At 34.0% G+C, this 14,539-nt stretch overlaps 1 protein-coding gene across 3 annotated transcripts in view; it reads right to left on the reverse strand.

Annotated features, from left to right (window-relative positions):
* Positions 1-14,539, reverse strand: part of olfm2a (olfactomedin 2a) — a 247,917-nt gene that overhangs the window by 13,308 nt on the left and 220,070 nt on the right. For all 3 annotated transcript variants that reach the window (XM_061905221.1, XM_061905222.1, XM_061905220.1), the window contains exon 4: positions 11,320-11,539. In XM_061905221.1, the coding sequence (XP_061761205.1) occupies positions 11,320-11,539 (220 nt within the window). The remainder of the gene's footprint in view (positions 1-11,319; positions 11,540-14,539) is intronic.

Below are 14,539 nucleotides of genomic sequence, written 5' to 3' on the forward strand. Positions count from 1 at the left end.
ATTTTACTCGACAAAAGTCACAGTTTTATAAGAACACTTTAAGATTTTGTCTAAATTATAATATTATTATATTATAATTATGACAAAAGTCATCATATTACTCAACAATTAAAAACATTGGCAATATTGTGATGAAAGTCAGGATTTTATATGACAAATGTTATCATTGGAATTTTACTTCAGCAAAATTATGACAAAAGTCATCATTTTACTATAAAAAAAAAATCACTATTTTACAAAAACAGCAAAATTAATTGCAATATTGTGATAAAGTCAGGATTTTAAATGCCAAATGTCACCATTTTGCATTAAAAGGTAACAAAATAAAAGCATGTAAATAACATACTCAAAAACAGTTGCAATTTTCCAAGAAAAGCTGAAAATGATGGCAATTTTATGAAAAGAGTCGTAATTTTACTCGACAAAAGTCACAGTTTTATAAGAACACTTTAAGATTTTGTCTAAATTATAATATTATAATATTATAATTATGACAAAAGTCATCATATTACTCAACAATTAAAAACATTGGCAATATTGTGATGAAAGTCAGGATTTTATATGACAAATGTTATCATTGGAATTTTAATTCAGCAAAATTATGACAAAAGTCATAATTTTACTTTTTAAAAAAAATCACTATTTTACAAGAACAGCAAAATTAATTGAAATATTGTGATAAAGTCAGGATTTTAAATGCCAAATGTCACCATTTTGCATTAAAAGGTAACAAAATAAAAGCATGTAAATAACATACTCAAAAACAGTTGCAATTTTCCAAGAAAAGCTCAAAATGTTGGCAATTTTACGAAAAGAGTCGTAATTTTACTCGACAAAAGTCACAGTTTTATAAGAACACTTTAAGATTTTGGCTAAATTATAATATTATAATATTATAATTATGACAAAAGTCATCATATTACTCAACAATTAAAAACATTGGCCATGTTGTGATGAAAGTCAGGATTTTATATGACAAATGTTATCATTGGAATTTTACTTCAGCAAAATTATGACAAAAGTCATCATTTTACTATAAAAAAAATCACTATTTTACAAAAACAGCAAAATTAATTGCAATATTGTGATAAAGTCAGGATTTTAAATGCCAAATGTCACCATTTTGCATTAAAAGGTAACAAAATAAAAGCATGTAAATAACATACTCAAAAACAGTTGCAATTTTCCAAGAAAAGCTGAAAATGATGGCAATTTTATGAAAAGAGTCGTAATTTTACTCGACAAAAGTCACAGTTTTATAAGAACACTTTAAGATTTTGTCTAAATTATAATATTATAATATTATAATTATGACAAAAGTCATCATATTACTCAACAATTAAAAACATTGGCAATATTGTGATGAAAGTCAGGATTTTATATGACAAATGTTATCATTGGAATTTTAATTCAGCAAAATTATGACAAAAGTCATAATTTTACTTTTTAAAAAAAATCACTATTTTACAAGAACAGCAAAATTAATTGAAATATTGTGATAAAGTCAGGATTTTAAATGCCAAATGTCACCATTTTGCATTAAAAGGTAACAAAATAAAAGCATGTAAATAACATACTCAAAAACAGTTGCAATTTTCCAAGAAAAGCTCAAAATGTTGGCAATTTTACGAAAAGAGTCGTAATTTTACTCGACAAAAGTCACAGTTTTATAAGAACACTTTAAGATTTTGGCTAAATTATAATATTATAATATTATAATTATGACAAAAGTCATCATATTACTCAACAATTAAAAACATTGGCCATGTTGTGATGAAAGTCAGGATTTTATATGACAAATGTTATCATTGGAATTTTACTTCAGCAAAATTATGACAAAAGTCATCATTTTACTATAAAAAAAATCACTATTTTACAAAAACAGCAAAATTAATTGCAATATTGTGATAAAGTCAGGATTTTAAATGCCAAATGTCACCATTTTGCATTAAAAGGTAACAAAATAAAAGCATGTAAATAACATACTCAAAAACAGTTGCAATTTTCCAAGAAAAGCTGAAAATGATGGCAATTTTATGAAAAGAGTCGTAATTTTACTCGACAAAAGTCACAGTTTTATAAGAACACTTTAAGATTTTGTCTAAATTATAATATTATAATATTATAATTATGACAAAAGTCATCATATTACTCAACAATTAAAAACATTGGCAATATTGTGATGAAAGTCAGGATTTTATATGACAAATGTTATCATTGGAATTTTAATTCAGCAAAATTATGACAAAAGTCATAATTTTACTTTTTAAAAAAAATCACTATTTTACAAGAACAGCAAAATTAATTGAAATATTGTGATAAAGTCAGGATTTTAAATGCCAAATGTCACCATTTTGCATTAAAAGGTAACAAAATAAAAGCATGTAAATAACATACTCAAAAACAGTTGCAATTTTCCAAGAAAAGCTCAAAATGTTGGCAATTTTACGAAAAGAGTCGTAATTTTACTCGACAAAAGTCACAGTTTTATAAGAACACTTTAAGATTTTGGCTAAATTATAATATTATAATATTATAATTATGACAAAAGTCATCATATTACTCAACAATTAAAAACATTGGCCATGTTGTGATGAAAGTCAGGATTTTATATGACAAATGTTATCATTGGAATTTTACTTCAGCAAAATTATGACAAAAGTCATCATTTTACTATAAAAAAAATCACTATTTTACAAAAACAGCAAAATTAATTGCAATATTGTGATAAAGTCAGGATTTTAAATGCCAAATGTCACCATTTTGCATTAAAAGGTAATAGTTTTATATTGAGTAATAATTGTACAGGAAAATATTGCAATATTACCGACACAAAGAATATGAGAAATTGTTCCCAATTTATAAGAAAAAGTTGACACATTGTAAGAAAAAGACTGCTTTTAGTTGATTAATGTTTTAATTTTTTTGTTTGTAATTGGTTTTTAATCTTCATTATTTACTTCAAGTTATTACAGATAGATACATATTTATTATATTTAAATATATTTGTGCCAATGGGGGCACATTTCAATTTGTTTCACACACTTGTTATTTCATATGTTGATCAGAGGGGGGAGCACTTCAAATTTTTACACACACTTGTTATTTCATATGTTGACCAGATGGGGGGCACTTTTGATAATTTTCCCACCCTGCGTGCAAATGAGATCTCTATTTTGTGTTTTCTGTAACGTGCTTAAGGGCGGTGACAAAAGGAGTTAGGGACCACAGATGGCCCCTGTGCCGCCTTTTGGGCAACCTAGCTGTAAAAGCTAACTGTTAATGGCCACTATAGCCTTAGTAGCATAGTGTTTTTGCTGCCTTTGCACCTGTCAATGTTTACTTTTGTACGCACATTAAATCGACAAAATATCCTGACTTTGGAGCAATGTTCACGGACTCTGGTATTTGGCTCCCTGTTAGATGCAATGGTTTTCCGTTCACCGTTCCTCATAAGGAAGATACTTTTCTTTGTTGATATCTCAAGAATGGTATAAATAGAAGAACACACACAAACACACACACTTGTAAAGAAAAAAGTATAGTTGGGCGGGATCAGTATCCTCCGTTGATGTGTTTTACACGGCAGGTTTTATTGCTGCTTCATTTCAAGCCCCACATAATGTGAAGTAAAAAGAGGTGGACACATTCAGACAATAATACATTTAGTAATAATACAGAATAAATACGCACTAAAACAGGGCTGCCAATTGAAGACGGGGGGGGGGGGGGGGGCCACAATTCAAAGCATACTTTAGATCAGGGGTGTCCAAACTTTTTCCACTGAGGGCCGCACACTGAAAATCAAAACAAGTGGAGGCTATTTTGATATTTTTTATTCTAAAAACCAATACAACATCCATCCGTCCATCCATTTTCTACCGCTTATTCCCTTTTGGGGTCACGGGGGGGCGCTGGCGCCTATCTCAGCTACAATCGGGCGGAAGGCGGGGTACACCCTGGACAAGTCGCCACCTCATCACAGGGCCAACACAGACAGACAGACAACATTCACACACTAGGGACCATTTAGTGTTGCCAATCAACCTATACCCAGGTGCATGTCTTTGGAAGTGGGAGGAGCCTATCCCCAGGTGCATGTCTTTGGAAGTGGGAGGGGCCTATTCCCCAGGTGCATGTCTTTGGAGGTGGGAGGGGCCTATCCCCAGGTGCATGTCTTTGGAAGTGGGAGGGGCCAATCCCCAGGTGCATGTCTTTGGAAGTGGGAGGAGCCTATCCCCAGGTGCATGTCTTTGGAAGTGGGAGGGGCCAATCCCCAGGTGCATGTCTTTGGAGGTGGGAGGGGCCTATCCCCAGGTGCATGTCTTTGGAGGTGGAAGGAGCTGGAGTACCCGGAGGGAACCCACGCATTCACGGGGAGAACATGCAAACTCCACACAGAAAGATCCCGAGCCTGGATTTGAACCCAGAATTGCAGGACCTTTCGTATTGTGAGGCAGACGCACTAACCCCTCTGCCACCGTGAACTAGTAATGGTGGCGCAAATGCAGAAAGTAAAGTGACACAACATATGTATAAAAAATTCTACATTTAGGCCTCCACTCAGGCTCGATCCTTTCTGTACAATACCACATGAAAGTGGTTGCTTTTTGGCATCTAATTCATCCAGCTTCCATACACTTTACGAGAAAAACATTGGCGGCAAATTCCGTAGCTTGCTTGATTGACATTCACGGCACCCGAGGGTCTTGTGAGATGACGCTGGCTGCTGCCAGTTCATTATTATGAAAATATGACCGAGAGGAAGGCAAGAAACACTTTTTATTTCAACAGACTCTCGCGCCGTCCCTTCCGTCAAAACTCTAAAGGCCGACTGCACATTTCCTATCTTCACAATCACAAGTGATGTGCACGCCAGTTTTCCGAGACTCTGTATTTAGTTAACGCAGGCAGCATGAAGCAGGGCTTTTATTGTGAAGATAGGAAATGTGCAGTCGGCCTTTAGAGTTTTGACGGAAGGTACGGCGCGAGAGTCTGTTGAAATAAAAAGTGTTTCTCGCCTTCCTCTCGGTCATATTTTCATAATAATGATCTTGCAGCAGCCAGCGTCATCTCACAAGACCCTCCGGTACCGTGAACGTCATTTAAGTGACATCTTGGTGAAGATTGATGATCACTCATTTTTAGGTCTATTTTTTTTAAAAGCCTGGCTGGAGATCGACTGACACACCCCCCGCGGTCGACTGGTAGCTCGCGATCGACGTAATGGGCACCCCTGCTGTAGATGCATTTGCAACTATATTACGTTTCCTTCCACCCACATTTAATGCGAAACAAACACTTACCAATCGACGGATTTAAGTTGCTCCAGTGTCAAAAGATGCGAAAGTCCTGATCGTTTGGTCGGCACATTTTACCGGCGATGCTAACGCAGCTATTCGGCCATGCTATGGCTATGAATAGCGTCAATAGCTTCTGTTTTTTCTTCAATATTTTCATACTCCAACCATCTGTTTCAATACATGCGTAATCTGTTGAATCGCTTAAGTCGCTGAAATCCGAGTTTGAATCCGAGCTAATGTCGCTATATCTTGCTGTGGTATTCCCATTGTTTGTTTACATTGGCAGCACTGTGTGACGTCACAGGGAAATGGTCAGTGTCTTCGCAGAGAGCCGAAAATAAGGCACTTTAAAGCTTTATTTAGGGATATTCCGAGACCGCAAAAATTTGGAAAAAAACTTCAAAAAATACAATAAGCCACTGGGAACTGGTTTTTATTGTTTTTAACCCTTTTGAAATTGTGATAATTCTCCCCTTTAAAAAACAACAACTTAGTTTTTCATAGGGCAAACACAAAATATGCAACATTTTCCCCCCCAAAATATCTCAAAGTGGAATATTTCCATCCATCCATCCATTTTCTACCGCTTATTCCCTTTCGGGGTCGCGGGGGGCACTGGCGCCTATCTCAGCTACAATCGGGCGGAAGGCAGGGTACACCCTGGACAATTTTCATGTGACCTAATTGGAGCATTGAATAGGTCAATAATTCATAATAACATTGTTTTTGATTCATTATTATTTTTTTTAAAGAAACACAGCTTTGTGTTATTAGGGTCAACATTGTAACATTTTCTTGTTACATTTCACCTGTTTGCTCTTTTTTACCACTTTTTACATTTTTTATTATTTTTTATCATATATTTAGAATGTACCATGGGGCCGTTAAAACATTTTTTGGACACCCTTGTGTTCAATCGAGGGCCCGAACAGGATGAATTGACACTTTGTGCATCTCTGGTTGCTCTTTTTTAATGAAATGATGGACCAACTTCTTGCCATCCTTCCAACATCCAAGCCAGAGGTATAATATTATATATTCACACTAGAGTTGTACCAGTATTAGTATAGAACCGCCATAATAATGAATCATATTCCGTACTATACCTCCTTTGAAAAATACCGGTCCCACACCCCCCTGCTTGTGTAAGAATTAGACTAAAAGCTTTTCGCCTCATCATCATCATCATCATCGTCACCCCATTTGTTTTTTTGTGTGTTAAATCTCCAGTTTAGCCGTGTGTGAAAACACAATCAATTATTCATCCTGGCCTTCGAGCAAAGTTCTTCATTATTTAAGACTACAACATAAGCGAGTGGACTTGATGTGTAAATGTCGTACGACAAAACATCCGACTGTTTGTGATGTTCGTTTAAAGCAGCGCAGAATGTTGAAAGAGACACATTGGAACACAAGAACTTTTTTTAAATCTGTCTGGAGCTGCAAAACATTAAAAGTCTTATATAAGTGTTATAAAGAAGGCAACACATGTTGAAAGTGTCTATATTAGCTATATTAGCCTACTATCAAAATGACTTTAAAAGTCTTATATAAGTGTTATAATGAAGGCAACACATGATGTAAGTGTCTATATAAGTTATATTAGCCTACTATCAAAATGATTTTGAAACTCTTATATAAGTGTTATAAAGAAGGCAACACATGTTGAAAGTGTCTATATTAGTTATATTAGCCTACTATCAAAATGATTTTGAAACTCTTATATAAGTGTTATAAAGAAGGCAACACATGTTGAAAGTGTCTATATTAGTTATATTAGCCTACTATCAAAATGATTTTGAAACTCTTATATAAGTGTTATAAAGAAGACAACACATGATGTAAGTGTCTATATTAGCTATATTAACCTACTATCAAAAATAATTAAAAAGTCTTATATAAGTGTTATAATGAAGGCAACACATGATGTAAGTGTCTATATTGGCTACATTGGCCTACTATTAAAATGACTTCAAAAGTCTTATATAAGTGTTATAATGACGGCAACACATGATGAAAGTGCCTATGTTAGCCATATTAGCCTATTATCAAAATGACTTTAAAAGTCTTATATAAGTGCTATAATGAAGGCAACACATGATGTAAGTGTCTGTATTACCTATAATAGCCTACTATCAAAATGACTTTAAAAGTCTTGTATAAGTGTTATAATGAAGGCAAAACATAATGAAAGTGTCTATATTACCTATATTAGCCTATTATCAAAATGACTTTAAAAGTCTTATATAAGTGTTATAATGAAGGCAACACATGATGTAAGTGTCTATATTAACTATATTGGCCTACTATTAAAATGACTTTAAAAGTCTTATATAAGTGTTATAATGAAGGCAACACATGATGTAAGTGTCTATATTAGCTATTTTGGCCTACTATCAAAATTACTTTAAAAACCTTATATAAGTGTTATAATGAATACAACACATGATGTAAGTGTCTATATTAACTATATTGGCCTACTATTAAAATGACTTTAAAAGTCTTATATAAGTGTTATAATGAAGGCAACACATGATGTAAGTGTCTATATTAGTTATACTCGCCTACTATCAAAATGTCTTTAAAAGTCTTATATAAGTGTTATAATGAAAGCAACACGTGACGTAAGTGTCTATATTAGTTATACTAGCCTACTATCAAAATGTCTTTAAAAGTCTTATATAAGTGTTATAATGAAGGCAACACGTGATGTAAGTGTCTATATTAGTTATACTAGCCTACTATCAAAAATATTTTAAAAGTCTTATATAAGTGTTATAATGATGTCAACACATGATGTAAGTGTCTATATAAGCTATATTAGCCTACTATCAAAAATACTTTAAAAGTCTTATATAAGTGTTATAATGAAGGCAACACATGACATAAGATGATGTACGTGTCTATATTAGCTGTATTGGCCTACTATTAAAATGACTTCAAAAGTCTTATATAAGTGTTATAATGAAAGCAACACATGATGAAAGTGCCTATATCAGATACATTAGCCTACTATCAAAATGACTTTAACGTCTTATATAAGTGTTATAATGAAGACAACACATGATCTAAGTGTCTATATTAGCTATATTAGCCTACTATCAAGATAACTTTAAAAGTCTTGTATAAGTGTTATAATGAAGACAACACATGATCTAAGTGTCTATATTAGCTATATTAGCCTACTATCAAAATGATTTTGAAAGTCTTATATAAGTGTTATAATGATGTCAACACATGATGTAAGTGTCTATATTAGCTATGTTAACCTACTATCAAAATTACTTTAAAAGTCTCATATAAGTGTTATAATGAAGGCAACACATGATGTAAGTGTCTATATTAGCTATAATAGCCTACTATCAAAATGACTTTAAAAGTCTTATATAAGTGTTATAATGAAGACAACACATGATGTAAGTGTCTATATTAGCCTACTATCAAAATGACTTTAAAAGTCTTATATAAGTGTTATAATGAAGACAACATTATGTAAGTGTCTATATTAGCCTACTATTAAAATGACTTTAAAATCATTACATAAGTGTTATAATGAAGGCAACACATGATGTAAGTGTCTATACTAGCTATAATGGCCTACTATCAAAATGACTTTAAAAGTCTTATATAAGTGTTATAATGAAAGCAACACATGATGAAAGTGCCTATATCAGATACATTAGCCTACTATCAAAATGACTTTAACGTCTTATATAAGTGTTATAATGAAGACAACACATGATCTAAGTGTCTATATTAGCTATATTAGCCTACTATCAAGATAACTTTAAAAGTCTTGTATAAGTGTTATAATGAAGACAACACATGATCTAAGTGTCTATATTAGCTATATTAGCCTACTATCAAAATGATTTTGAAAGTCTTATATAAGTGTTATAATGATGTCAACACATGATGTAAGTGTCTATATTAGCTATGTTAACCTACTATCAAAATTACTTTAAAAGTCTCATATAAGTGTTATAATGAAGGCAACACATGATGTAAGTGTCTATATTAGCTATAATAGCCTACTATCAAAATTACTTTAAAAGTCTCATATAAGTGTTATAATGAAGGTAACACATGATGTAAGTGTCTATATTAGCTATAATAGCCTACTATCAAAATGACTTTAAAAGTCTTATATAAGTGTTATAATGAAGACAACACATGATGTAAGTGTCTATATTAGCCTACTATCAAAATGACTTTAAAAGTCTTATATAAGTGTTATAATGAAGACAACATTATGTAAGTGTCTATATTAGCCTACTATTAAAATGACTTTAAAATCATTACATAAGTGTTATAATGAAGGCAACACATGATGTAAGTGTCTATACTAGCTATAATGGCCTACTATCAAAATGACTTTAAAAGTCTTATATAAGTGTTATAATGAAGGCAACACATGATGTAAGTGTCTATATTAGCTATAATAGCCTACTATCAAAATTACTTTAAAAGTCTTATAAGTGTTATAATGAAAACAACACATGATGTAAGTGTCTATATTAGCCTACTATCAAAATGATTTTGAAAGTCTTACATAAGTGTTATAATGAAGGCAACACATGATGAAGGTACCTATATTAGCTACATCAGCCTACTATCAAAATGACTCTAATGTCTTATATAATTGTTGGAATGAAGACAACACATGATGAAAGTGTCTATATTAGCCTACTATCAAAATGACTTTAAAAGTCTTATATACTTGTTATAATGAAGGCAACACATGATGTAAGTGTCTATATTACCCTACTATTAAAATTACTTTAAAATCCTTACATAAGTGTTATAATGAAGACAACACATGATGTAAGTGTCGATATTAGCTATATTAGCCTACTATCAAAATGATTTTGAAAGTCTTATGTAAGTGTTATGATGATGTCAACACATGATGAAAGTGTCTATATTAGCCTACTATCAAAATGATTTTAAAAGTCTCATATAAGTGTTATAATGATGTCAACACATGACGTAAGTGTCTATATTAGCCTACTATCAAAATTACTTTAAAAGTCTCATATAAGTGTTATAATGAAGACAACACATGACGTAAGTGTCTATATTAGCCTACTATCAAAATTACTTTAAAAGTCTCATATAAGTGTTATAATGAAGGCAACACGTAATGTAAGTGTCCATATTAGTTATATTAGCCTACTATCAAAATTATTTTAAACGTCTTACATAAGTGTTATAATGAAGGCAACACATGATGAAGGTACCTATATTAGCTACATTAGCCTACTATCAAAATGACTCTAACGTCTTATATAATTGTTAGAATGAAGACAACACATGATGAAAGTGTCTATATTAGCTAAATTAGCCTACTATCAAAATGACTTTAAAAGTATTGTAAAAGTGTTATAATGAAGGCAACACATGGTGTGTTAGCTATAATTGCCTAGTTTTAAAAATGCTGTGGTCTGGAACAACATGGCACACACACAACTATGAGAAATGCAGCCAATATTAGTTACGGTTGGTGTCATGAGACATGCAAATATAAATTAAATAGGACATAAGTAAAGTAATTAAACGAGTGTATAAACGAGGCATGATGACGCAACAGCTACATACAGCTAGCCTAAATAGCATGTTAGCATCGATTAGCTTGCAGTCATGCAGTGACCAAATATGCCTGATTAATCCAACAAATCAATAAAATCAACAAAGCTCACCTTTGTGCATTCACGCACAGTATAAAAAGTTTGGTGGACGAAATGAGACATTAAAAACACGTCTTTCTGACAGTAAACAAACCACGGTGAGTTCAAGGAGCGCTGAAATTAGTAGGACAAAACGGCGCCCGCTATTTACTCTCATTAGTGAAGCATGTTTATTTGGGTTTGTGTCACGTTTGTCCTCCTACAGAAAACATGTTGAAACCGAAAATATATTTTTCTATTTTCTAATTTCAATAATTGAATTTTATCCCAGTGTCGTGAGAGAATGTGAGCGTTAAAAATCCGGGTTGAGCCATCTGGCCTCGCCTTACCCAGCTTCTGCATGCAGGAGTGGAGGCGGGTCTCCAGCAGCAGGACCCTCTGGCGCAGTTCCTCGTAGTCGTAGGCGCCCATCTCCTCCTGGATGGCCATCAGAACCAAGGACAGGTTCCTCACCTCCTCCCGCAGGCGCAAGATCATCTTGGTGTCGGACTTGTACTGCTCCAGCACAGGCAGGCGGCGCAGGAGCTCGCCCACCTTGTCTTTTAACTCCTGGAAGAGAGGCGGGGCCATCAAAACCTTGGAATACGTCCACCCGCTTTTGCTCATTTTTATGCCATTTTCGCTGGACGGGAAGCTAACAAGCAAAATACGAGAGTCCGTGAACATTGCTCCAAAGTACGCATTTTGTGTAGATTTATTTTGTGTAGAAAAGTAAACCCTGCTATTTTTTTAGCTAGTTTTACACTTGTTTTTAGTAAATTTATCAGCTGTACACCTTAGTCATAAAATGTGGTAGGTGACACATGCTAATTGTTAGCATGCTAACAATTAGCATAAACATTCTAACTTGTTGATCCATATTTCCCCCCATACACCTTGAAGTCATTTAAACTGGTGCATGCTCACTTTTTTATGCCATTTTCGCCGGACGGGAAGCTAACAAGCAAAATACGAGAGTCCGTGAACATTGCTCCAAAGTACGGATTTTGTGTTGATTTATTTTGTGTACAAAAGTAAATCCTGCTATTTTTTTTAGCTAGTTTTACACTTGTTTTTAGTAAATTTATCAGCTGTACACATTAGTCATAAAATGTGGTACGTGACACATGCTATTTGTTAGCATGCTAATTGTTAGCATGCTAATAATTAGCATAAACATGCTAACTTGTTGATCCATATTTCCCCCCCATACACCTTAAAGTCATTTAACCTGGTACATGCTCACTTTTTTAGGCCATTTTCACAGGGGAAGCTAACAAGCGAAATACGAGAGTCCGTGAACATTGCTCCAAAGTACGGATTTTGTGTTGATTTATTTTGTGTACAAATGTAAACCTGCTATTTTTTTTAGCTAGTTTTACACTTGTTTTTAGTAAATTTATCAGCTGTACACCTTAGTCATAAAATGTGGTACGTGACACATGCTAATTGTTAGCATGCTAATGGTTAGCATGCTAAAAATTAGCATAAACATGCTAATTTGTTGATCCATATTTCACACCCATACACCTTGAAGTCATTTAACATGGTACATGCTCATTTTTTTAGGCCATTTTCACAGGGGAAGCTAACAAGCGAAATACGAGAGTCCGTGAACATTGCTCCAAAGTACGCATTTTGTGTAGATTTATTTTGTGTACAAAAGTAAATCCTGCTATTTTTTTTAGCTAGTTTTACACTTGTTTTTAGTAAATTTATCAGCTGTACACCTTAGTCATAAAATGTGGTACGTGACACATGCTAATTGTTAGCATGCTACCAGCTAGCATTAACATGCTAACTTGTTGATCCATATTTCCCCCCCATACACCTTGAAGTCATTTAAACTGGTGCATGCTCACTTTTTTATGCCATTTTCGCCAGACGGGAATCTAACAAGCCAAATACGAGAGTCCGTGAACATTGCTCCAAAGTACGGATTTTGTGTTGATTTATTTTGTGTACAAAAGTAAATCCTGCTATTTTTTTTTAGCTAGTTTTACACTTGTTTTTAGTAAATTTATCAGCTGTACACATTAGTCATAAAATGTGGTACGTGACACATGCTAATTGTTAGCATGCTAATTGTTAGCATGCTACCTGCTAGCATAAACATGCAAACTTGTTGATCCATATTTTCCCCCCACACACACCTCGAAGTCATTTAACCTGGTACATGCTCACTTTTTTATGCCATTTTCACAGGGGAAGCTAACAAGCGAAATACGAGAGTCCGTGAACATTGCTCCAAAGTACGGATTTTTTGTAGATTTATTTTGTGTACAAAAGTAAATCCTGCTATTTTTTTTAGCTAGTTTTACACTTGTTTTTAGTAAATTTATCAGCTGTACACCTTAGTCATAAAGTGTGGTACGTGACACATGCTAATTGTTAGCATGCTACCAGCTAGCATTAACATGCTAACTTGTTGATCCATATTTCCCCCCCATACACCTTGAAGTCATTTAAACTGGTGCATGCTCACTTTTTTATGCCATTTTCGCCGGACGGGAAGCTAACAAGCAAAATATGAGAGTCCGTGAACATTGCTCCAAAGTACGGATTTTGTGTTGATTTATTTTGTGTACAAAAGTAAATCCTGCTATTTTTTTTTAGCTAGTTTTACACTTGTTTTTAGTAAATTTATCAGCTGTACACATTAGTCATAAAATGTGGTACGTGACACATGCTAATTGTTAGCATGCTAATTGTTAGCATGCTACCTGCTAGCATAAACATGCTAACTTGTTGATCCATATTTCCCCCCACATACACCTTGAAGTCATTTAACCTGGTGCATGCTCACTTTTTTATGCCATGTTCACAGGGGAAGCTAACAAGCGAAATACCAGAGTCCGTGAACATTGCTCCAATGTACGGATTTTGTGTGTATTTATTTTGTGTACAAATGTAAACCCTGCTAATTTTTTTTAGCTAGTTTTACACTTGTTTTTAGTAAATTTATCAGCTGTACACCTTAGTCATAAAATGTGGTACGTGACACATGCTAATTGTTAGCATGCTACCAGCTAGCATTAACATGCTAACTTGTTGATCCATATTTCCCCCCCATACATGTGGGGCGGTTTAGCTCGGTTGGTAGAGTGGCTGTGCCAGCAACTTGAGGGTTGCAGGTTCGATTCCCGCTTCTGCCATCCTAGTCACTGCCGTTGTGTCCTTGGGCAAGACACTTTACCCACCTGCTCCCAGTGCCACCCACACTGGTTTAAATGTAACTTAGATATTGGGTTTCACTATGTAAAGCGCTTTGAGTCACTAGAGAAAAAGCGCTATATAAATATAATTCACTTCACTTCACTTCACACCTTGAAGTCATTTAAACTGGTGCATGCTCACTTTTTTATGCCATTTTCGCCGGACGGGAAGCTAACAAGCCAAATACAAGAGTCCGTGAACATTGCTCCAAAGTACGGATTTCGTGTTGATTTATTTTGTGTACAAAAGTAAACCCTGCTATTTTTTTTAGCTAGTTTTACACTTGTTTTTAGTACATTTATCAGCTGTACACATTAGTCATAAAATGTGGTATGTGACACATGCTAATTGTTA

Source organism: Nerophis ophidion, linkage group LG07 (genome assembly GCF_033978795.1).
Source record: "Nerophis ophidion isolate RoL-2023_Sa linkage group LG07, RoL_Noph_v1.0, whole genome shotgun sequence".
Classification (NCBI taxonomy): Eukaryota; Metazoa; Chordata; class Actinopteri; order Syngnathiformes; family Syngnathidae; genus Nerophis; species Nerophis ophidion.